At 40.1% G+C, this 25,297-nt stretch overlaps 1 protein-coding gene across 1 annotated transcript in view; it reads left to right on the top strand.

Moving 5' to 3' along the window:
• The window catches only part of mmp17a (matrix metallopeptidase 17a), a 217,060-nt gene that overhangs the window by 180,137 nt on the left and 11,626 nt on the right, over positions 1–25,297 (top strand). The window contains exons 6-9 of the mRNA XM_060935516.1: positions 2,595–2,697; positions 5,666–5,748; positions 7,555–7,707; positions 10,068–10,325. Coding sequence (XP_060791499.1) covers positions 2,595–2,697; positions 5,666–5,748; positions 7,555–7,707; positions 10,068–10,325 — 597 coding nt within the window. The remainder of the gene's footprint in view (positions 1–2,594; positions 2,698–5,665; positions 5,749–7,554; positions 7,708–10,067; positions 10,326–25,297) is intronic.

Genomic DNA, 25,297 nt, shown 5'->3' on the forward strand with positions numbered 1-25,297 from the left:
GGACAATTGCCTTTAAAAATGACACGTTTTTCAACCTGAAAAAAGGAATACGTGGATTGAAGAAGGAAATGACTTCTGTTTTCTTTGCTATCAAATATAATATGGAGTAACATAAAAGCAAGACAATTAAAAAAAAACAACTAATACAGTACAATGTATCTAAATGAGAATGTGCTACACATTGTAGTAAATCTAAAAGCAGTCAAGTATACTGTCAGTGTTTTTGTTGTTGTTTGTTTTAGGTGGTTTTTTTTGTTATTTTTGCTGCACTCATTGTCCTAATCATCACATTAATTACTGTAAATATGGTTAGTTTAACAATATGGCTTCCATCTTCAGTAATCAGCAACTTATAAAATAGCACTTCGTTCATCGTATTATTATTATGCATTTTATTTATTTTTCTATTTTGCATGCTGTTACGTCCATACGTAACTCTTTTTCATCATCCGCATTGTTGATTTGGCATGATGTCTTTTTTACGCCAGATGCCCTTCGTGACACAACCCTCCCCATTTATCCGGGCTTAGGACCGGCACTAAGAATGCACTGGTTTGTGCACCTCAGTGGCTGGATTTCAGACAGGAGGCTGAACTGGAGACAGTAAAGTTGAAGATGCTGAGATTCTCATTGAGATTGACAAAGTTGAACAGAATTAGAAATGAGTATATTAGAGGGACAGGACATGTAGGACGGCTTGGAGACAAAGTGAGAGAGGTCAGATTGAGATGGTTTGGACATGTACAGAGGAGAAATCCAGGGCATATTGGGGAAAGAATGATTGAGATGGAGATGGCAAGTAGAAAGAAAAGAGGAAGACCAAAGATGAGGTGAAGGAGGAAATGAGGACAGTTGGTGTGACAGAAGAAGATACAGAGGACAGGAGGAGACGGAGGGATATTATTTGCTGTAGCGAGCCCTAATTGGAACAGCCGAAAGTAGTAGTCGTCAGTACGTATCTGAGACACACCTCCGTTTTACTCAGAGTGCATTCGAAATGAGGCATCAAGTACCATTTGAAACTGATCCTACTTTCATTTCCTTCTTCTAAGATGCCTTCAAACTGCCCCCAATTGAACGCAACATCAGCGTATCCTCAGCGCCGCCTATTACCCATTACCTATTTTTTCCTCAAGCAGTGGAAAAAAAATATGGCAGACCAAACTTCATAGAAAAGTGATTTTGTCTACAAATATAACTTTTTGGCTTCAATTTTTGAAATGTGACCAAGAAATGACATTACAGGCATTTAGCAGACGCTCTTATCCAGAGTGACGTACAACATACCCAGAGTAGCCTGGGGAACAGTTGGGGTTAGGTGCCTTGTTCAAAGGCACTTCAGCAATTCCTACTGGTTCAGGGAATCAAACCAGCAACCTTTTGGTCCCAAAGCTGCTTCTCTAACCTTTACACCACGGCTTCCCTATGACGTAATGAAATAAACATTGTACTGTACTATCTTATAACCCAGTGACTATAACCAAATAATTTTTTTTGATGTGATTTGTGAGGCATCTGTTAGCCAACTAGCTAATTCTTTGGCCAAAAGGTCTCTCATCTCATCTCATTATCTCTAGCCGCTTTATCCTTCTACAGGGTCGCAGGCAAGCTGGAGCCTATCCCAGCTGACTACGGGCGAAAGGCGGGGTACACCCTGGACAAGTCGCCAGGTCATCACAGGGCTGACACATAGACACAGACAACCATTCACATTCCCACCTACAGTACGGTCAATTTAGAGTCACCAGTTAACCTAACCTGCATGTCTTTGGACTGTGGGGGAAACCGGAGCACCCGGAGGAAACCCACGCAGACACGGGGAGAACATGCAAACTCCACACAGAAAGGCCCTCGCCGGCCACGGGGCTCAAACCCGGACCTTCTTGCTGTGAGGCGACAGCGCTAACCACTACACCACCGTGCCGCCTTGGCCAAAAGGTCTGCCTTATAAAACACCGGTCTATTATAAAGTTACACTACTTCAATTCCATGACTGCAAGTTGGCCTAGTGGTTAGCGTGTCCACCTCTCAACCAGGAGATCGCGAGTTCTACTCGTGGTCGGGTCATACCAAAGACTATCATAAAAATGGTACCGACTATCATAAAAATGGTACCTACTACCATCTGGCAAGGCACACTACAATACAGATGTGAGTGGGGAAGTCAAGCTCTTGTGGTTACCAGAGGAATAACCCCCTACTATAACCCTAGCTGTATAGGCAAGAGGCCAAGGGCTATCGAAATGGAGATCGGTGCTGCGCCCATACGCCTTAAAGAGTTGGTTAGTACTGGGACAGGAGACTGCCTGGGAAGACCAGATTCTGGCGTGAGAGGGACTTTGACTTTTGACTTCAATTCCACATGTGTAACTGAATTCTGAATTATAGTCCACCAAGACTCCTGAACAGGTGTAACAAGCAGCAAATGGAACTAATTAACCATCACGGCAATGGAAACTAGAACAGGAAGCTTTAACCATATAAGGAAAGCGATGATGGAAACGGGACAGACGGTGCACAGAGTCTGGAAAATGATCAAAGACATCAGTTTTGTTGTTTGTTTGTTTTTTTTCTGACTTGGGACTTTTCCTCAGGTGTACGGGACTCAGTCTCACACACGGCTCATCCGGATGGCATGTCTCATACTGACGATCCGCCTGTTCTCATGGACCTGCCAGAAAACAAATCCACAGTGCCGTGAGTACACCTTCAGATTGACTCCTACGCGTAGATCTACACTCAATACAGTCATGTGCCATGATGTGAAAGAGACAATCCACCCTGAACGACTTATTAAGCTTAATACGTGATAGGTGATGAAATTCTAAGTTGGTCTATTTCCATTTTCGTTAACTATTTTGTACATTACCAACATGCTGTTTGACGCCCTATTGATCATAGTGCCAGTGGGGTTTAGCCCTTGCTTCAGTTGTACCTAAAGAGAGTGATGCAGCGGCGCTTTAGTCTGTCCAATTCAGCTTCCAGTTTAAGCTTAAACTTCTACGCCGATATTTCTATCAGCGCCATCGTACTTCGCATCTCGTAGCTTGTTAATTAGTAGATCAGAATCTCTGCCGAGTCTCAACTGAGTCGTATGATATAGAAAATACCGCACCAGTCAACAAATTAGCACGAAGTCCATCATAAATATTTCAATACAATCATAAGTAATTTGTTTCAGGGTGGGCTTTTCTTTTAAGACCATAATAACCCAAGTAACAGTCAGAACGAAGCAAATAAAAGGTTTAATCCTCGTCTCGCTGTCAGTGGACACTTGGTCTTTCTCTCCATCTTCACAGACAGTGGGTACAGTTGTGGTTTACATACAGTGACATGAATGTCATCTCGGATATGAATATCATGGCAATGTTTGGGATTTCATTAATTTCTTTGAACTGTTCTTTTTCTGCGGCAGAATGATTGTACAGCATACATCTTTAATTAAAAAAAACACTATAATTTGGTGCACAAATTTTAATTTTCTTTGGGTTTTCTGAACTCAACACAGGGTCAAAATTATACATACAGGGTTAAAAATTTACATACGCTCACTTAGATTATTAATTCAGAGGTGCTGAAACTTCCAAAACATCTCTTATCTTGTCAAGGCCGAGGTCTCTTAACTTCCTGTTAGTGATCATGATTGACTACAGCTGGTAGCTTCTCTGTGCCTTCATAAAAAGGGTTTGTTTACAGCACTCACTGGATTGACCAACACACAATACAATGGGAAAGTCCAAGGAGCTCAGTGCAGATCTGAGAAAGAGGATCACAGATGTACACAACTTCGGAATGTCTCTTGGAGCCATTTCTAAACAACTGCAAATTCCAAGATCAGTTCAAACAGTTGTATCCAAGTTATTGTGAGGTGTAATCACTTTGCCAAGCCACTTTGCTTCAAGAAAACCCGAACTGTCACCCTCAGCTGAAAGGAAATTGGTTCGGATGGTCAGGAACAACCTGGGAACCACCATGGCACAGCTCTGCCATGAACTGGAAGCTGATAGATCACTGTCTATAGTTCAGTGAGTTTTATCTCACCATGGACTAAGAGGCTGCTATCCAAGAAATAACCCCCTGCTCCAAAATTGACACCTTCAAGCTTAACTAAATTTTGAAGCTGACTACACGGACAAAGAAAAAGCCTTCTGGAGGATAGCTGTATGGTCAGATGAGACAAAGATTGAGTTGTTTGGCCACAATGACCACCATGTACAGAGAGACACTGTACCAGCTGGTGGTGGTGGTAGGATCATCATGCTCTGGGGCTGTTTTGCTGCCAGTGGAACTGGTTCATTGCACAAAGTGGATGGAATAATGAAGAAGGAGGACTACCTCAGAATTCTTCAGCATAAACCATCAGAAACTTGAACACGACTTGGGAGTTACAACAGGATAGTGAACCCAAACATGCATCAGAGCTGGTTGTGGAGGATAAAGCAGGCTAACATTAAGCTCAAAACATATCCTGACTTCAACCCTGTTGAAAATATATGGACCGTGCTTATAAGTCGAGTCTATGCCAAGAAAAAAAATTTTTTTATTGAACTCTACCAATTCTACCCTAAAGAGTCGTGAAATATCCAACCAGAATTCTGCCAGAAGCTTGTTCATGGTAAACAAAAATGTTTGGTCAAGGTGAATCTTACAAAGAGACATTTTACCCAAATATTAGGTGTACTGTATGCTGTACATTCTGCCACAGCAAAAGAACAGTTCAGAGAAATTACTGAAAGCCCAAATATTGCCATGACATTCATATCCAAGATGACATTCATGTCACTGTATGTAAACTTCTGACCATAACTGTAAATAAATTTGGATTTATCCTACTCAAGGTCTCATCTCATCTCATTATCTCTAGCCGCTTTATCCTTCTACAGGGTCGCAGGCAAGCTGGAGCCTATCCCAGCTGACTACGGACGAAAGGCGGGGTACACCCTGGACAAGTCGCCAGGTCATCACAGGGCTGACACATAGACACAGACAACCATTCACACTCACATTCACACCTACGGTCAATTTAGAGTCACCAGTTAACCTAACCTGCATGTCTTTGGACTGTGGGGGAAACCGGAGCACCCGGAGGAAACCCACGCGGACACGGGGAGAACATGCAAACTCCACACAGAAAGGCCCTCGCTGGCCCCGGGGCTCGAACCCAGGACCTTCTTGCTGTGAGGCGACAGCGCTAACCACTACACCACCGTGCCGCCCCCTACTCAAGGTCTTTACAGTAATATCTTAATCCCTGAGCGCTTTCTTAATAAGCTGTGAATGAAGATCTTGGTTAATACGGTGCACAGTGAGTGCTATCTCGCAAAAAAAAAAAAAGATCTTAATCTTTATCATTAGCAAAGCAAACACAACAGGTCATAAGCCGAAGGATAATGCATGCAAAGACCCTTTTCTGCAAGTAGGTGATAGCATCTGCCTTTAAATTTTGATCAATCATGCTGTCTGGGCAAATATAGCAAGCTTGAAATGAATGCATACTTGACTGCACGGTTGTACACACTTACACACCCAGGCTCTGTTTATAGTCCAAAAGATCAATAGGAAGAAAGGCTGCATATTCTTCACTGTCATCTGATAGTGAGCAGCACTGTCAGTGTTTTTTTCTTTCCTCATTTGTTCTTTCTCTTTTTTCTGCTTTTTCGTTCAGGCCAGCACGCGATGCCCCTGACAGATGTACCAGTCACTTTGATGCAGTGGCTCAAATCCGAGGGGAGGCCTTCTTTTTCAAAGGTAAAGGCTTGGACCGGTGAACCAGAGCGCAGTCGATATGAACTCATAACGAAGTTGTGCATTCTTGCTACAATCAGACACTAAATTAGATATGTAAGGAATAAAACATGACAGGCCATGCTGATACGGGGGGGGAATCAATGACGAGATTGTGTGGTGCAGCTTACCACTACAAAGTTGGCTATTTTGCGAGTACAGAACTTCTCAAAATGCTTTATTTCACCTATACAGCAGCAATTTGCCGAGAGTAACGATTTTTTCTACATTAAAGAATGATACATTGTACTTTTTTATCCATTTATAGTTGCCTTTAATGGTGTCGACTGTCCTATTATCACTTACTTTATAGCAGCTATAAACAGTCATTTCCTAATCAGCCCTTTTTTCATGCGAAGCACAAAGCCCTCGAAGAGTCCAGAAGATTCTCCCTTACTGGAAAATTTAAAGTTACAGCTGTACGCCTGATTGTTACAAAGCATTGACATTTGAGACTCCTTCAAAAAAATGCTAAATAAACACAATATCAACAATGATACCGTCAATGACAGTGTAACTCACTCCGGCCCCGTCTCATCCAGGAGGAACAATCTAAAGTGGGCCACCTTGCGCAATAAATGTTGCAAGCTATATACACTATATACAAGCTATATATAGAAGCTATATCCACCCTAGGAATACCGACCTATTTGCCAGAAAGAATCCAAAACGGCGAGGAATTGACGGAGAAGAAGCGATTTTTGTTGAACTGCTCATTAAGGCTTAATTAGTCCATAACTTCATTAATAATTGTAATTAAGCAAATCTGGGTAGAAGTTATATACACCCTAGGCACCCCTACCTTCATGCCAGAAAGAATCAAAATCGGTGAAGAATTGAGGGAGCAGAAGCAATTTGTGTGGAAACTGTTCGTTAGGGCTTAATTACTCCATATCTTCATTATTAATTGCAATTATGCAAATTTGGGTAGAAGCCATATGCATCCCAGGCAGACCTACCTTTCTGCCAAAAAGAATAAAAATTGGTGAAGATTTGAGAGAGAAGAAGCGATTTTTGTGAAACGTGGATGACGCCAAAAGGACGACGGACAACACATGATGGCATAAGCTCATCGCCTGTCAGCCAGATGAGCTAATAATCTCATCTCATCTCATTATCTCCAGCCGCTCCATCCCTCTACAGGGTCGCAGGCAAGCTGGAGCCTATCCGAGCTGACCACGGGCGAAAGGCGGGGTACACCCTGGACAAGTCGCCAGGTCATCACAGGGCTGACACATAGACACAGACAACCATTCACACTCACACCTACGGTCAATTTAGAGTCACCAGTTAACCTAACCTGCATGTCTTTGGACTGTGGGGGAAACCGGAGCACCCGGAGGAAACCCACGCGGACACGGGGAGAACATGCAAACTCCACACAGAAAGGCCCTCGCCAGCCCCGGGGCTCGAACCCAGGACCTTCTTGCTGTGAGGCGACAGCGCTAACCACTACACCACCGTGCCGCCCTGAGCTAATAATGTACCTTTTAATTTGGAGCATCTACAACACCGGTTTTTGGATAAGTTGTTACTATAGAAACATAAACTGCTGTTTGAGAAATGAATCAGCATCTTCTGAATAATTGAAGCGCTGTAGTATAAGTAAACTTCATGCTGAAAGTATCAGATCACTGATCCTGACGTTTGAGCTGAAATATAAAGTGGTAACTTTGAAACAGCTGGAGCCAACAGATAAAAGCAAACCTGTATTTAGCCAGAAATCCACGTAATGGAATGATGGGCTCCATTCGTGTGCTCTTTTTTTAGGGAAATATTTTTGGCGACTGACTCGAGATAAGCACCTGGTGTCATTGAGGCCGACTCAGATCCATCGCTTCTGGAGAGGTCTGCCTGCTAACCTGGATAGCATCGACGCTGTGTATGAGAGACCTGGAGATCATAAGATCGTCTTTTTTAAAGGTCTGTTATTGGGTTGGTTGGTTTGTTTGTTTGTTTGTTTTTTCAATTTTTTAAGCCCACTGTAATGACTGTTATGATTCACGCAACTGAACAATAACTACTCTACATAACATCATAAACCATAATCAGTGTTGACTGGTGAAAGAAATAGTATGGATTTAATACTGCTTTGTGTGAAAATGCATGATATGATGCTACTTTATAAATATTACAATGTATTTGGTAGGCATGTAACGATATATTGTGCAATGATAAATCGTGATACAAATTTATGATGTTTTGAATCAATTAAGTAAAAAATGTATTGAGATTATCAGGATGCATAATCTATTAGTTTTTTTTTCTAGTTGCAACTGTGCTGTTTAGACAGCAGAGTGAGCAATAATAATAATAATAATAATAATAATAATAATAATAATTTCTGGCTTTCTTTTTAAAATGGTATATCAGATATATTCCATTCAGCTACTCATCTTCGACTCGTTCAATATCATGCTAGCTGAATGGAATATATCTGATATACCAAGAAAAAAAGCCAGCCAATATTATTATTATTATAATACAGTACATACACATTCCTTTCGGGTGTTCAGTGCATCTTTCTCTTTCAAAATTCTCTCAAAATCTTCCATGCTTAATGAAGCAAACCTGGTGGCCATGCTTGTTTACAAATTGTCACAGTCGCTCGCTAGTGCGGAAGTTTTACATTTTCGTCTTGACAACCATGCAAGATCGTAAGACCATCTTCAACACGCATTCTCCATTGGATAGGGTGACATAATACACATAGGATAAGCGATATGCTAATAATATCACATGCTATCAAACCAAATTAATAAAACCCACAAGAAGGGAACAGAATGAATTTTTATTCCATGGAAAAAGTGTCCTGTATGTATAAGATTGTACAATAGCGGGAATGTACATGACTTCACATTAGGCGGAAGTAGCACAGCTCTAATGCCGCAAAAACACACAAAAACCAGATCTAAAATGAGAAAGAGCTGTTGTGCAATTGACTGTACAAATAGTTTTAACAAGAAAGCAGAGCTCTGTTTTTAAAGATTCCTGAAAGCTAAAGAAAAGAGAAGGAAATGGATGTCGGACAAATGTTCATAAAAGTTTCTCAAGAAAAGGCCTATTTGTTATTCAATTTTTATTTTTTTAAAAAGGAATATTTTAGTTATTAGGCGATTATATTTTATTCCAAACTTTAAAAATGTGGGTAAATAATTCCTTTTGATTATTAAGAAAATTAAACAAAAGGTTATTTTTTATAGTTACTTAACGAAAGGAATATTTAAGTGGATAAAGAATAGGAAAATAAATGTTGCCCTTTTTGTTTAAATAAAATTTTCTTCATTTATTTGATTTATTTTTATTTTATTGACAATTGGGCCAGCCCTGATCACAATGAAATAACCTTGTTGTGGCACTTTATCAGTTTATGCTCACTAGCTATGCATTTATACCATTTTCCCTTTTTTCCCTAGACAGATTATGAGTACAGTGTTGAATAATGAGTAATATGAAAACAGTGTTGAGAGTCAAAGATCAGACTTTTGCAGGCCACAGTAGCATCCATTCTCCTGTATGGGTCGGAAACATGGACCATACCGAACGTGCTCGCTACACGCATTGACGGCTGTTATACAAACATGCGACGAATGGCGCTCAACATCAGCTGGTTTGACAAGATCGACAACAAAATAGTCTATGGGAACCTACCCAGTGCTACCACTAAAATCCAAGAGAGGAGGATGAAGCTCGCAGGCCACATAAGATGACATGACGACCTCCTGACGCACAAGCTGCTGTTCTGGGACCCGAAGCATGGAGATCGAGGACGCGGGCATCCCCGCCTTATGTTTTTTGACATGCTTGACAGGGACACCAAACTTGACAGGGTTGCTGTGATGGAGAGACTGATACTAGACAGACATGTGTAGTGGTGTACCATGGCATCTTGGACGATGAAGCTGTCCTAGATAGATAGATAGATAGATAGATAGATAGATAGATAGATAGATAGATAGATAGATAGATAGATAGATAGATAGATAGATAGATAGATAGATAGATAGATAGATAGATAGATAGATAGATAGATAGATAGATAGATAGATAGATAGATAGATAGATAGATAGATAGATAGATAGATAGATAGATAGATAGATAGATAGATACCCATGAAAAGCACAAATGTGTGTGTTTCAGGTTACTTGTACAAAGATGCTGTAGTTCCTCTTCTCTGATATTTTCTCTGAAGGACAGCTCACTGTCTGTTTTGCCATCAAGTTCCAGAATGAGCATCAGTGCATCCTAGTGCTAACATTCTCGTTCTCCATACTTCCTTTAGGAGAGAAGTACTGGGTGTTTAAGGACAACATCTTGGAGGAAGGCTACCCACGGCCCATCAGTGATTTCGGCTTGCCCATGGAGGGCGTAGACGCTGTCTTCGTCTGGCTACATAACGACAAGACGTACTTCTTTAAGGACAACCATTACTGGCGCTATGATGATCATCTGCATCATATGGACCAGGGATACCCGAAAGACACAAAGTTATGGAAAGGGATTCCATCTCAACTAGACGACGCCATGCGCTGGTCTGACAGTGAGTGTTATAGTTGTTGTTTTTCTTTCTTTCTTTCTTTTTTCTCATGGTCTACCCTCAGTCTGCTGACTGACTTTGAAGTACATAGCAGACTGCCTTTGTTCTCCTGTCTCTGCATGTCTCTGGAACAAGCACACATGGTTCTCTCAATGTCTCCTTGTATTATAGAGAGAATAAATTCAGAGACGTGCAGTATACACGCTGTTCATTTTAATCTGTTTTCCTTGAAATGGTGCATTAAGGAGTTCTTTGTAAATTCCTACCGTATGCTATATTTAAATAATTAAATATTTAAAAAGTTTAAAATTGTATTTGTCACACTATGAATAAACATAAAGTAAAGCCTCCAGCACTTGCTGCAGCATGCAGTGTATTCCAACAATGAGTCTTGGTGAGAGTAGATTATATATTAAAAAAAAAATCAGTTCAGTGCATTATATTCTTCGCAGAGTTGGATTAGAGTAGCCAAAAAGCTTATTCAGCTTTATTTAAAACTTAATTATGAACTTAAAGTACTTACAAAAGTAAGAAAATGTCATTAGTATTCTTAGGGAAAGATCTGCATAGGATCATGTTTAAATTTCAGAAGTGGTGATGATATAAGGAATAAAACATGACTGGGCATACTGTTCCAGAAATATAATCAGTGACAATTTACTGTTGATTAAATGCTAGGTTTTTCTGATGTAAAAAAAAAAAATGAGACCATGATAAATAATTTCAAAACTTTTCCCACCTTTAATGTGACCTGTAACCTGTTCAATTCAACTGAAAAACAAACAAATCTGTTGGCTGGGGAACAACACCACTTCCGTTGCCTAAGTGCAGGCACAATTTTTGATGACGCTGGCTATGAAGGGCTCTATAAAGGAAAACTTAAAGCTACAAAGCTTGTACACCGAACCTCCTTCCATAAATGTTAAAGTCTCCTTGAAGAAAGTTTCACCATCTCAACAATTATAACCGCGAGTTGGCCTAGTGGTAAGCGTGTCCACCTCTCAACCGGGAGATTGCAAGCTCTACTCGTGGTCGGGTCATACCAAAGACCATCATAAAAATGGTACCTACTACCGTCTGGCAAGGCATGCTGCAATACAGATGCGAGTGGGGAAGTCAAACTCTCACGGTTACCAGAGGACCAGCCCCCCACTGTAACCCTAGCTGTATTGAGGTTTTTCACCTGACGTCACAGGGTCACGTGACGCCCTGGTGTCCGCCATTTTGAAGGTCAAGCTAGCTAATGTCAACAACAGTAGCTAGTATGTTACTGTAGCAATGTTTACGTTCAATCATTTGGATGACTGTTAAAACCTTTCAGTCTCAAGTTTTTCCTTTACTGTATTTACTAGTTTATTGTAATTATGATCCGGCAGCTATTTACACCGGATCCAGTGTAAATAGCTGCCGGAGCCGACGTCCGAGCTTGCCGGAGCTAGCGCGCTCGGGCAGGCTGGGAGCTAGCGCGCTCGGGCAGGCTGGGACGTCGGCTCCGGCAGCTATTCACACTGGATCTGGTGTAAATAGCTGCCGGATCATAATTACAGTAAACTAGTAAATACAGTAAAGGAAAAACTTGAGACTGAAAGGTTTTAACAGTCATCCAAATGACAACGTAAACATTGCTACAGTAACATACTAGCTACTGTTGTTGACATTAGCTAGTGCTAACAGCTAGCTGCTAGTACACTGCTACAACACAGACACCGACCCTAATAATACAGTTCTTGGTCATTGCCTGGTAACAGCAAATTTATAACGGGCCATGTCTCAACAGACTAAGAAGTTATTTCAATGACATTTAATAACATTTTGTTTATCCTGAGGACCGAAAGTAAATGAAAATGTGAACAAACCTTAGCTGTAATAAGATGGCGACCACCGGCTCCAGGGACGACCCGCTGATGTAGGCATGTTACCCAGCCTGACACAAAATATTTGTAGGCATCCAAACTCTTATACGCTTTCAGATCAATACCTGTGTATGGCGATGGGTTTTTAACGACATAGGTATACAGATCATGTGGGCCGAAGTCAGGTAAAGACGAGGGCTTCATGTACTTCTGTACGTCAGTGAACAATCCTGGTGGAAGCAGGTAAACGTCGTTCTCTAAGCCTGCTAACCTCAATTTTTGCAAATACCTCTCCCTCTGCTCGCCCTGTAAATGCCCTACGTCGCTGGATAGTGAAGGTGTTTTCTGCATCTCGCTCCTTTTTCTTTTATGTTTTTCGTTTGTCGCCTTCCTCGCATTCAAACTGATTCGAGCCGTGACGTCCAAAATGGCAGCATCACATGACTTGGTCACGTGGGTGAAAAACCTCAATAGGCAAGAGGTCGAGGGCTATCAAAACGGAGATTGGCGGCACACCCATACAACTTAGAGTTGGTTAGAACTGGGACAGGAGACTGCCTGGGAAAACTAGATTCTGGCGTGAGAGGGACTTTGACTTGACTTGTTTATAATTAGCATTTATAATTAATCCGCTTATCAATAATTATGTGGCAAGTCCCTGTTAATTAACTGTTTAATGTCCGTCCATTACCTGTAACCGCTTATCCTGTGCAGGGTTGTGGGCAAGCTGGAGCTTATCCCAGCTGACTATGGGCTTAGAGGCGGGGTACACCCTGGACAAGTCGCCCGATTGTCACAGGGCTGACACACAGAGACAAACAACCATTCACACTCAGATTCACACCTACGCTCAATTTGGAGCCACCAGTTAGCCTAACCTGCGTGTCTTTGGACTGTGGGGGAAACTGGAGTACTCGGAGGAAACCCACGCAGACATGGGGAGAACATGCAAACTCCACACAGAAAGGTCCCCGTCGGCCACTGGGCTCGAACCTAGAACCTTCTTGCTGTGATGCAACAGTACTAACCACGACACCACTGTGCCGCCCGAAACAGTAATGTAACAGGAATAGATGAAGTGCAAGGCACTTAACCCCTAATTGCTCCCTGTCTGGGGTGTCAGGGTCCTGTTGTACGTCGCTCTGGATAAAAGCGTCTGCTATATGTCTGTAATGTAATGCAGTTAGCGTTGGCATACATAAGCTATCACATTTTACACCATAGGTTTATACAAATTTGTGTTGTTTATGTAGGCAGAAATGTTAAGGCACAATTTAGCTATTACTTTTGTCAGAATGGAGGGGAAAACAGATTCATTCATTGCAGCTGTTATCGACATTAAGTTAGGGTCATCAATTTTGACAGAAATTGGCTGAAACTAGCTGTTTAGGAACACACAGTCCATGCACAGCCCCTCCCTTGCGTGTTTTTTCAAAAGTCGTGTCCTAAACGCAGCCATGTTTCGAGCTATGTGCTGTGTACACACAACATGATTGCCAGACAGTACAGAAAACACCTTGCCTCAAACGGCTGGGACAAAAAATGTTGGTGATCCACCAGTGGACGCCAATGGTTCTTCTCAAAACAGATGTTTTATTCACGGTGGGGATTGTGAGGAAAACTTTGCCAAAAATAACAAAAAATGTCCTGGCTGGTGTCTGGTTTCTGCTTCAAAAGTGCTGCTGAGAGCAGCTTGAATAAGAGAAAACTTAAAATGTTTATGGTTTTTCAGAACAGCAATAAGGTCTTAGCAGAATTTAGTCTAACCAACAAGGGGGCAAGGTTGTAAACAGGAAGTAGTAAAAGGTAAAAGCTCACAGAATTTTGTTTGTTATTGTTGTTGTTGCCTGTAAACTGGCAAGAACATGTTCAAGACAAGTATCAAGACGTTGGAATTTTTTCACTGTGACCTCATCTGAGAAAAAAAAAAGAAGCATCTTCTGGGAAACATTTATTTGAAAATGTGTTACCAATAAATTCTTCACATAATAACACATTATTATATATACAGGACACGTTTTCGATGGAATAAAAACGTGTTCTATTCCCTTCTAGCGGGTTTCATTCATTTGGTTTGACAGCATGCAATATTGTTAGCATATCGCTTATCCTTCGTGTATTATGTCACTCTACCCAATGGAGAATGAGCATTGAATATGGTTTACGATATTGCATGGTAGCCCTGTGATGACCTGGCGACTTGTCCAGGGTGTACCCCGCCTTTCGCCCGTAGTCAGCTGGGATAGGCTCCAGCTTGCCTGCGACCCTATAGAACAGGATAAAGCGGCTACAGATCATGAGATGAGATGAGATGAGATATTGCATGGCTGTCAAGACAACATGTCACACGTCAGAGACGTAAAACTTCCGCGCTAGCGAGCGACTGTGATTAATTTGTAAATAAGCATGGCCGCCAGGTTTGTTTCCGTATTTAATGAAGACTTGGAGAGAATTTTGAAAGAGAAAGACACGTTGAACACCCGAAAGGAATGTGTATGTATAATAATAATAATATTGGCTGGCTTTTTTTTTGTGGTACATGAGATATATTCCATTCAGCTAGCATGATACTGAACTCATCTTCAACTCGTTCAGTATCATGCTAGCTGAATGGAATATATCTGATGTACCACAAAAAAAAGCCAGCCAATATTATTAAATAAGTTATTACATGATTTGAATGGTTTGGATTTTATTCAGTGTTTAAAGCAGCTTGTTGGTACGTCTCAGAAGTGTTCCATGTTATAATCCAAACCAAACAAGGTACTTGAACTTGTAATTAGCTTAGACACCTCAACTCCAGCCTCATAAGAAATTGTCTTTCGAAGTAATCCATCCATCCAACTTCAGAGAGAGTCTTTTTAGAGACCACCTCACCACCATCCTCCTGAAAGAGCCTTTTCGACCTTTTGAAGTCTTCAGAAGCCTAAAAGCTTCTGAAGGTTCTAAAAAATTACTGAGGCTACCTTTCATCGAAATGCTTGATGTTTTTGATGCTACTAAGAAGCATTGGGGTATACATAGGCGGCACGGTGGTGTAGTGGTTAGCACTGTCACCTCACAGCAAGAAGGTTCTAGGTTTGAGTCCAGCGGCCAACGGGGGCCTTTCTGTATGGAGTTTGCATGTTCTCTCCGTGTCTACGTGTGTTTCCTCCGGGTGCTCCGGTTTCCCCCACAGTCCAAAGACATGCAGGTTAGGCTAATTGGTGGCTCTAAATTGACCGTGAATGTGAATGGTTGTTTGTCTCTATGTATCAGCCCTACGATGACCTGGCAACTTGTCCAGGGTGTACCCCACCTCTCGCCCATAGTCAACTGGGATAGGCTCCAGCTTGCCAGCGGCCCTGCACAGGATAAGCAGTTACAGATAATGGATGGGGTATACATGGGGCATTTCTCAATGGTAAACAAGGATGCTTAACAGTTGCATTTCAAGAATGTATGTGTGTATCCTCGGCGTTCCTAAAGCACCCACAATCTTATGCGGACATACAAAGGTGGGACCTTTTCAATAACGCGCACATGCCTAGCCTCTGATTAACCCGACTTGAACAGACCCAGTCTACCAAGGAAGCATCGCTGACTTTTGAGAAATATCTATAGACAAACTAATCTAGGATTAACACAGAACAGGTGAACACAGTAAAGTAACAAATCAGTGACAGGACTTGAAGAGAAAACCAGAACAAGCACATGGTGTTTGTTGCTATGGGAACAGTCAGAAAGTAACAGCACTGAGATCGAGTTTACTCAAAATATCGCTGAATTAAATGGAACAAAGTACATGTCATGTCTAATTCGAAGATTTTAGGATTTGTCGTACTTTTTAGTATTTTTCAAGCTAAAAATATATCTTCAAAATGAGAAATCTTCTGCCTCTTTAGATTTGGTGGAATATGAGCAGAAGGCTAATAAGATATGGCGGGTATGTTGTCATGTCCATCATTCAATCATAACCGCAATTTGGATTTCAACAGAGTGGACCAGATCACACTGCAGGGTTCATCACAGTCTCTCTCTCTCTCTTTCTCTCTCATCTTTCTCTTTCGAACAGAAAATCACTTCTGCAGACCACGCACATGTCCTAAAACATCCTTCACAATCTTTTTGTGTCTTCTTTGCTGTCACTCTACTTGAAAATCCCTGTATCTCTGTACCTTCTTTTCTTTTGTCTTTGTCTTTTTTTCTCGCAAACACACACACACACACACACACACACACACACACACACACAAACGCTCTGCATCACACTCTATACAAAGCCTTGTTCCAGAATGCTAGATGTGTGTTTATGCTAGAAGGATGTTTCTTTGAGGTACTGCCAGCACCAGGGTTTGTTTCACACAGCTGTTTGAAGTGTGTATGAGCGCCAGGTCGAGCTAAAAAGCGACAGTTCTCTGCTTGACAAACTCTCATGAGGGGTTTGACAGCTGGAGAAAGAGAGACGGACAGAGAAAGAAGGAAGAAAGAAAGCAGGAACAGACTGAGGTAGTACCTGGAAAGAGAAAATCCACTATCAGCATATTTCTGAGAACCAAGAAAGTTGGATGAACTTAAGGAAAGTTTAGTTTATATTATTAGTTAGTTGATATTCTTATGTTATAAGACTCGCTTTGCTGTGCATCTCTCTGACGCGCTCTACCTATTGATTACATTGAATCCTCATAATGGAATTCATTTAAATTCTTATATGATTGTTGTCTGGTCTGAGTATTTCTATTTTTCACCCGAATTGTATATTGCATCGTTCCTGACCATCACTTTCTGTTGGTGGATTTGGTTTTTTATTCTTAATAATGTATTATGATACACACGAGCTACTTTTTCCATGGAAATAAAAACATGTATTCTATTCCCTTCTCGCGGGTTTATTCATGCCATGCAATATTGTTATCATATCGCTTATCCTCCATGTATTATGCCACTCTCCCCAATGAGTGTGCAAGATTGTTATAATATTGCACTTTGTCAAGACAACACGACGTCACACGCGAAGATCCGGTGTGACGAGAGAGAGAGAGAAGACTGAGTGCTAGGTTTAAGCAGAAAATGAATAAACTAAAAACACGCTGAACACCCGAAAGGCTACCAAAACTTCATTGGATATTCTTCACACATATTTACAAGAGAAAAACATACCAACAGACACTGAAAAACTGGAAAAGAGACACACTGGAAATGTAAAACTTCCGCACGAGTGAGTGACTGACAGTTTGTACACAAACATGGCTATGAGGTTTGCTTCATTAAAAGTGGAAGATTTAAAGAGAAAGACACGCTGAATACCCGAAAGGCTACTTCACTGGATATTCTTCACGCATATTTACAAGAGAAAAACATACCAACGGAAGCTGAAAAACTGGAAAAGAGAGCAATAGCAGAGACAATACAATAAACTTTATTTAAATTCGAATTTAAAATAGCAAACACATGCTAATATCTCAGAATATAATAAAAATATACACATGAGTGTAATAAAAAACATAATACAATTATTAATAAAATTAAATAAATAAAATATTCATCTATTTAAAAATTACAGAATAAGCAGCACTATGCTATAAAATTTAATTCCTGAATGGCAGATCTAAAATCATAAAAAGATAATTTATGACAAGAATCAGATAGAGAATTCCAAAGCTTAGGTCCGAAATACCTTAAAGAATGTAAACCATATTTGGTGGTACAAACAAAAGGTATTTTTAGAGCTCGCTCCCCATGTAAATTATATAATGTCTGTCTATTATTAAAAAGTTTACTTATATAGGGAGGAGATAAAGAATGTAAAGCCTTGTATACTAAAATTAAAATGTCACAATATCTAGACTGCAATAGGCTGGGTTGATCAATGCGTTTAAGTAAGTTATCATAACTATCCTGATAATTGTTAAATACAAATTGTAAACAGCGCTGATTTAAATTCTCTAGCTTGTCAGAATTTCACTTACCACAATGGTGCCAAACAGCGGCGCAATAATTTAATTGCGATAAGAAATATGCTTTATACAGCGTAACCTTGGCATGTTCAGGAATTAGACGCTTATGGCGTTTCATAACTTGAAGTTTATTACTAACCTTGCGAACTATATCGGCAACATGCTCATTAAAATTAAATTTATTATCAATAGTAACACCTAGTAATTTCATAGTGTTGGAAATAGCAATATCTTCATTACATAGCTTAAATGAGATATTATCTAGAGAACTAGGATTACGACTCATAAGCATTGAAGTACTCTTAGAAGCATTGACAAGCATACCATTATTAGTAAACCATTCATTGATAATATCAAGATCAGCATTAATTGCTTGTTGCAATGAGTCAGCTTTAGTGTCGCTGGAGTATAACTGCGTGTCATCGGCATAGGAACTAATACTAGAAGTAAGGTCAAGAAACATAAGATTGTTAATGAAAATATTAAACAACAAAGGTCCTAGGACCGATCCCTGAGGGATACCTCTGGATACGGTGGACCACTCTGATGTGGTGTCACCGATTTTAACCCTCTGGGATCGATCACTAAGATAACTAGTTAAAAGGCCTATACTATTATTAGATAAGTTATAGGCCTTAAGTTTAGCAAGTAAGAGGTCATGAGGAAGAGAATCAAAAGCCTTAGAAAGATCTAAACCAACAATCGCAGATAATTTCTTATTGTCGAGTGCAAGTTTAAGATCTTCAACAATACGTAATAAAGTAGACTGGCAACTATAAAACTTACGATAAGTCGACAGAAAATCAGATAACTTATCGGCAAAGAAAAAATGTAACTGATAAGCTAAAACACGTTCAAATATATTACTTAAAATAGGAAGTACAGTAATAGGTCTATAATTAGTTCTACAATGTTCAGTTCCTTTCTTGAAAATGGGACTAATTTGACCATACTTCCAGCAAGTAGGATAGTAATTAGCATCAATACACGAGTTTAACAATGTGGCCAATGGTTTAGCAATAGCACCAATACCGTCCTTGATGAGACGAATGGGTACATTGTCATACCCCATAGACTTGGATGAAGAAAGTGCCATAACAATATCAGTAAGAACACCATGATGAACTGATGTAAAGGTAAAGGCATCTTGTGAATGATTTGTGCATATCTTGTCTTTGATGGGTCGAATACTTGGATGATTGAAAAAGTCAGTTCCATACTGAAGAGCATCAGGTTGTTGCACAGAAACAGCAATGTTAGTAAAATAGTCATTCATCAAATGAGCAATTTTGGTCTTATCAGATATGAGATTGTTGTCATCATTCTGAAGTATAATGTCATTAATTTGTTTATGTTTAGTGTGAAACAGAGGACCAAATGTATTCCAAAACTGCTTAGGCTTGGATGACAAATTTAACGTCTTATGAGAGAAATGGTTAGAGATCTATTTTCTTCTCATAGAAGTAGTAATGTTCCTTTGTTGCTTGTAAGACTTCCAATTTTCGTCTGTAGGAGATTGCTTGTATTTGTTCCATTGTCTATTACGATGTCTAATGGCTTTCCTCCAGGCAGGAGTCATGTATGGTACATGTCCACCTCGGATATGAAAAGTCTTGACTGGTGCATGTTCGTCAATCACATTAGACAACAGCTTCTGAAAAGCCCATACTCTGTCATCTGGATCATCGAAGATAGATGAAACATGAAAAGGAACAGTGTTCAAGTCGGCAAAAAAATCCATCTTTTTTCGTAATTCTTAAAATTACGACAGGTGACTTTTCTTGACCTGTTAAATGTGGATTTAACTCTCATTACGGTGTCGACCAAACAATGATCGCTAATATGAGACTCAATGATACCAGAAGATAGGAAACGACGCTTATTGTTGGTCAAAATAAGATCAATTAAGGTTTCTGTTGTTGGAGTAACTCTTGTAGGTTCTTTAATTAAGCAGTGGAGATCAAACACATCACAAAGGTCAAGTAAGTCTTTACCCTCTAGTTTGTGATCAGGATGTAAGATGTCACAATTTAAATCCCCCAAAAACAACATATCATAAGCTTGAGATGATGCACATTCAAACAGATTGAAAAGCTCTTGTTGCCAAATTGACTTAATAATATTAGGTGGTCTATATATACCGGCGATAACAATCCAAGAATTACCGATCTTCAGTTTGAACATGAGTGATTCCACTTTGTTGGTAATACTGTCACAAGCATTTCGTAAATTGTGAAAAGTCAAGTCCGAACGCCAATATATCATAATTCCGCCTCCATTTATGTTCCGGTCTTTACGTAAGAATCGATAACCATCAATATTAAATTGCGAATCTGGAAATGTATCATCCAGTTTGGTTTCAGAAAGAACCAGAACATCAAATAAATATTTACTTAGCCAGAGCTTCACATCGTAAAATTTGCCTCCAGCCAAGCTGTTTATATTGAGATGACCAAGCTTAAAGTTTGCTTTATAGTTTTCAAGTACTTGGAAGTCAGGAGTGTCGGGAACATTAAATGTCGAAAGTTGAAAGTCAGCTTGCTCTTCGAAAAAAAGAGTCGGAGAAATTAAAAACCTGAGAACCAGATGTAGTACAATTCGAGCAGTGCCACTCAGGAATATCACTGGAAAGAAGCCGTTTATAATCCACAACGGAGAGTCCACCACATTTAATATGTAGAGTTGATTCACAAGTAGAACACATTATGCTTCAGTGATTTCTGGCAATGATTCTTGTACACGAGGAGCATTTTAAATGGTCTACAGGACCTGGATTGGGATGTATTCCAACTAGCTGGTCACCACTGGAGCCCAGGAGGAAGATGTTGACTAGAAGGAGCTCAGTTGTTAAATTCAGTAGAAAAAACCAGCGATTGTTCGGCGGTAACTTCGAATATTTCAAACTGTGCTTTGATAGCTTCGGTTGAAAACTTGGAAGAATAATTTTCGACAAGCTAAGGCCAGCATTTAGTCTAACAGATCGACCAGCCAAACTGGTAAGTTTTTCCTCTCTTCTGAGCTGATGAAAATGCTCAAAAACGGTTAAGTAGAAAAGTAAAAATATCATTTTATGCGAGAGGTTTAAACAGCCCGCCATTACGTTCCAGATCACGTCAACGTCAATGCACGTTGAAGTTTGTCAAAGTTCGACTTGGAGGTGAGGAAAAGTGATGGAGACTTTTACAAGAGGACTTCATTCGTGGACTTCACTCAGCAAAGCCCTTTTGTTTAGAACAACTGCAGTGGAACAACTAACTACGACCAAAAGTAACTTTGAACTTGAACTGTCAACCTGGATATAGCTTGTATACAAGTTGGGTTGTTGTTCAGCCTTTTTGGACTTGTACCATTTTTATTGTTAGAACTTTGACTTTGTACATGTACACTGGATTGACAGAACATTGAATTACATTCAATCAGAATCAGCATTCAATATCCTTGACTTGCAAGTGACGTTAAAGCAAAATAGAAACCCGGATGTCGGCCATGTTGGTGGAGATACAAATGGGGGGTCAAGCGACATACCATACAAAACATAGGTCACGCGAGCACGACTCTTTGTTTTTCCACTGCTTTAAGCGTTCTTTTAGCTATGCCATATATTTGTGCTGTATGTGGTTGTATGTAGTCACAACAGTACTCGTGACCGTGGCACGTTCCAATTTTTTAGAATTCCGTCTGTGATTCGGAAAGAGGGCGAGGAAACTCTGAGGCTTAGTATGGAGAGGAGATGAGCACGGCTGAACAACATCGGCAGGGCTGATCTAACAGAGGCTAAAACCAAAACAGCTTGTGTTTACAGTAATCATTTTATCTTAGGTGAAATTCAAAAGCTTTCTCAATAATATCATGGAAGAATTTTATTTCGTGTTCCGAGAATTTTGCTATAAAATGAGCATTCGCTTGTCGTGGTTCACTCGGTCGTTGTTATAATTTTGACACGTGTATTACCATTTCGCTTCGAGGAGCGGCAGCAAAATTATATGATAGAAACAATCCAGATTGGACACCCACTCAGAAAATGAGTTATGTTTCATCCAAGGTCGGACTTGATTCTTTGGCAGCCAAACCAGATAGAATGCAATATCTGGGTACTCGATGGTCGGTAGAAGCATTTTATCTTCAGAAAAATCTGACTTGTTTAAATAATATGGGTCAAAACCACACATCTATCTTTGTATTGAATCTTCGCGCGACCATTCAAATCGTGGTAATACTGAAAAAATTCAGCATTGTTTACAGACACGCTTTCAGTGGCTGTCATCCTAGTTGCTTTGTGTATCCACCATCATGGCGGACGCTCATGACGTAGCACGTTTTGATCACGTGGTTGCAAGTAATCTATTGGTAAGTTCTCCCCATCCTTAACTTTTAGTAAAATCTATATCAAATGTGTATGTATAATCTCAATAATATTGGTTGGCTTTTTTTCATAGTACGGTGGCATCCAAAAGTTTGGGCAAAAAAGTTTGCATGCTTTTTCTCTAAAAAAGTTGAAGTTAAAAAGAGGATGGGTCCTACAATAAAACGATGATCCAAAACACACCTCAAAATCTACAATGGAATACCTCAAGAGCCCAAGCTGAAGGTTTTGCCCTGGCCCTCACAGTCCCCTGACCTAAACATCATTGAAAATCTGTGGATAGATCTCAAAAGAGCAGTGCATGCAAGACAACCCAAGAAACTCGTAGAACTGGAAGCCTTTTGCAAGGACGAATGTGTGAAAATCCCCCAGGTAAGAACTGAAAGATTATTAGCTGGCTACAAAAAATGTTTACAAGCTGTGATACTTGCCAAAGGGGGTGTTACTAAGTACTGACCATGCAGGGTGCCCAAACTTTTGCTTCGGGCCTTTTCCTTTTTTGTCATTTTGAAAATGTAAAAGATGAAAATAAAAAAATTGTTTTTGCTTAAAATATAAAGGGAATGAGTCATCTTTAACTTTATGCCTTTTGGAGATCATTTCATCTTCAACTTCCTTAACTGTTCACAGTAACAGCAATTTTGACCAGGGGTGCCCAAACTTTTGCATACCACTGTATATCAGATATATTCCATTCAGCTACTCATCTTGGGCGGCATGGTGGTGTAGTGGTTAGCGCTGTTGCCTCACAGCAAGAAGGTCCGGGTTCGAGCCCCGTGGCCGGCGAGGGCCTTTCTGTGCGGAGTTTGCATGTTCTCCCCGTGTCCGCGTGGGTTTCCTCTGGGTGCTCCGGTTTCCCCCACAGTCCAAAGACATGCAGGTTAGGTTAACTGGTGACTCTAAATTGACCGTAGGTGTGAATGTGAGTGTGAATGGTTGTCTGTGTCTATGTGTCAGCCCTGTGATGACCTGGCGACTTGTCCAGGGTGTACCCCGCCTTTCGCCCGTAGTCAGCCGAGATAGGCTCCAGCTTGCCTGCGACCCTGTAGGACAGGATAAAGCGGCTAGAGATAATGAGATGAGATGAGCTACTCATCTTCAACTTGTTCAGTATCATGCTAGCTAAATGGAATATATCTGATAGACCACTCAACGCCAGCCAATATTATTTAAATGTTGTATGGAGGGGGATAAAAATGTTCCAGAATCAGAATTACTTTATTCTACTCAATATACAGTTTTATACCTTATGTATACAAATATACAGTTTTATACAAATTTATACAAGTTTAAAACATGAATATCTAATGTTTATTTGATATATTATCATGTCCAAGTGTACTTGAAAAGAAGTGTACTCGGTGGCAGGTGAACTATTGTTAAAATGTAACGTCACCCCGAGTTCTGAGCCTAACTCCTCCCACTGCATAATTTTGAAAATGCTAAAAAGTGGGCAAGGAGCTAATATTGGAGTGGGGAGGGGCTGATATGGGGGCAGGGAGGGTTAGGGAGGGGTTGTGCATATGTGAGGCAGGAGTTTATGAATCTGGATCAGCATATATTTGAAAATGAGTGCACTCAAGGGCGGGGCCTGGAAAAGATGGCTCGCCCACCGCTGATTAGAGGGCATTAACTTTTTTTTTTTAAATAACTTTCATAATATAGATAAATCCCAAACAGTCCGTGCTACTTCAACATCGACCTTGTAAGTGTCAGGATGATTTTAACTAGTCAACATTGTTTTGAATTTTTTTTTTAAGGTTGTATTTAGGCCTGTCACGATAACAAATTTTGTTGGATGATATATTGTCTCAGAAATTATTGCGATCAACGATATTATTGTTGACGTCTTTTCAAGACAATTTTATGCCACTAGTAAAATAATGATCATGCAAATACACCCTTTCAAAGAACAGTAAACTTTTTAATTAAGTCAACTTATTCAGTTCAACAGTGGAGCGTAAAAAATATCAATAAATAACCTAAAGAAATAAAACAACAATCAAACAAAACCACTCACAAAAAAATAATAAATAAAATACAATTTATGGCTCTTAAAAATTGCACTTAAGTAAATATTAACTTGGCACAGGGCAATAAAGACATTCTTTCCTTCACAGGCAACATTCTGCCAATCCAGTTTCTCAAAGATTAGTCCCCAGATGAACAAAGTGCAAAATAACGTATTGCCAGCTGTCATTTGGATAAAAGTGACAACAATTAGAACGAGATAACATGTAGGCAAGGGTGTAGGCTTGGTGTTAACATTGGTGGGGACAAAAACCCAATGCCAACTTCAGGTCAACATTAGAGGGTCACAATATTTTGCTCCATTGTGTTCCACCAAAAGAGTCTCCATCATCTCTTCAAAGTCCAGACTTTTAAAATTTGAAGTTCATAACTGTAGTAATTCATGAATAATAATAATAAGCAATTCATTTGATTAATTGCAAATTTTGCATGTGGTGATTAACTCATTCTACCAATTTGCAAATGTGTTTTACAAGCGAATAACGCATTGACTGTCGGGAGGGTGTATGTTCCTTTCGCTCATAAATGGAAGTAGAACACAAACGGAGCCTTAAACACTGCATTCCATGAGGCTGGCAGGGGGAGTCGGCTCTCTTCTGTGTGATCTTTAATTAGTTTTAGAATGCTAGTTTAAGCTGATACAGTGGGGCAAAAAAGTATTTAGTCAGTCACCAATTGTGCAAGTTCTCCCACTTAAAAAGATGACAGAGGCCTGTAATTGTCATCATAGGTATACCTCAACTATGAGAGACAAAATGAGAAAAAAAAATCCAGAAAATCACATTGTCTGAT

The sequence above is a fragment of the Neoarius graeffei genome, chromosome 12, assembly GCF_027579695.1.
Source record: "Neoarius graeffei isolate fNeoGra1 chromosome 12, fNeoGra1.pri, whole genome shotgun sequence".
Taxonomy (NCBI): domain Eukaryota; kingdom Metazoa; phylum Chordata; class Actinopteri; order Siluriformes; family Ariidae; genus Neoarius; species Neoarius graeffei.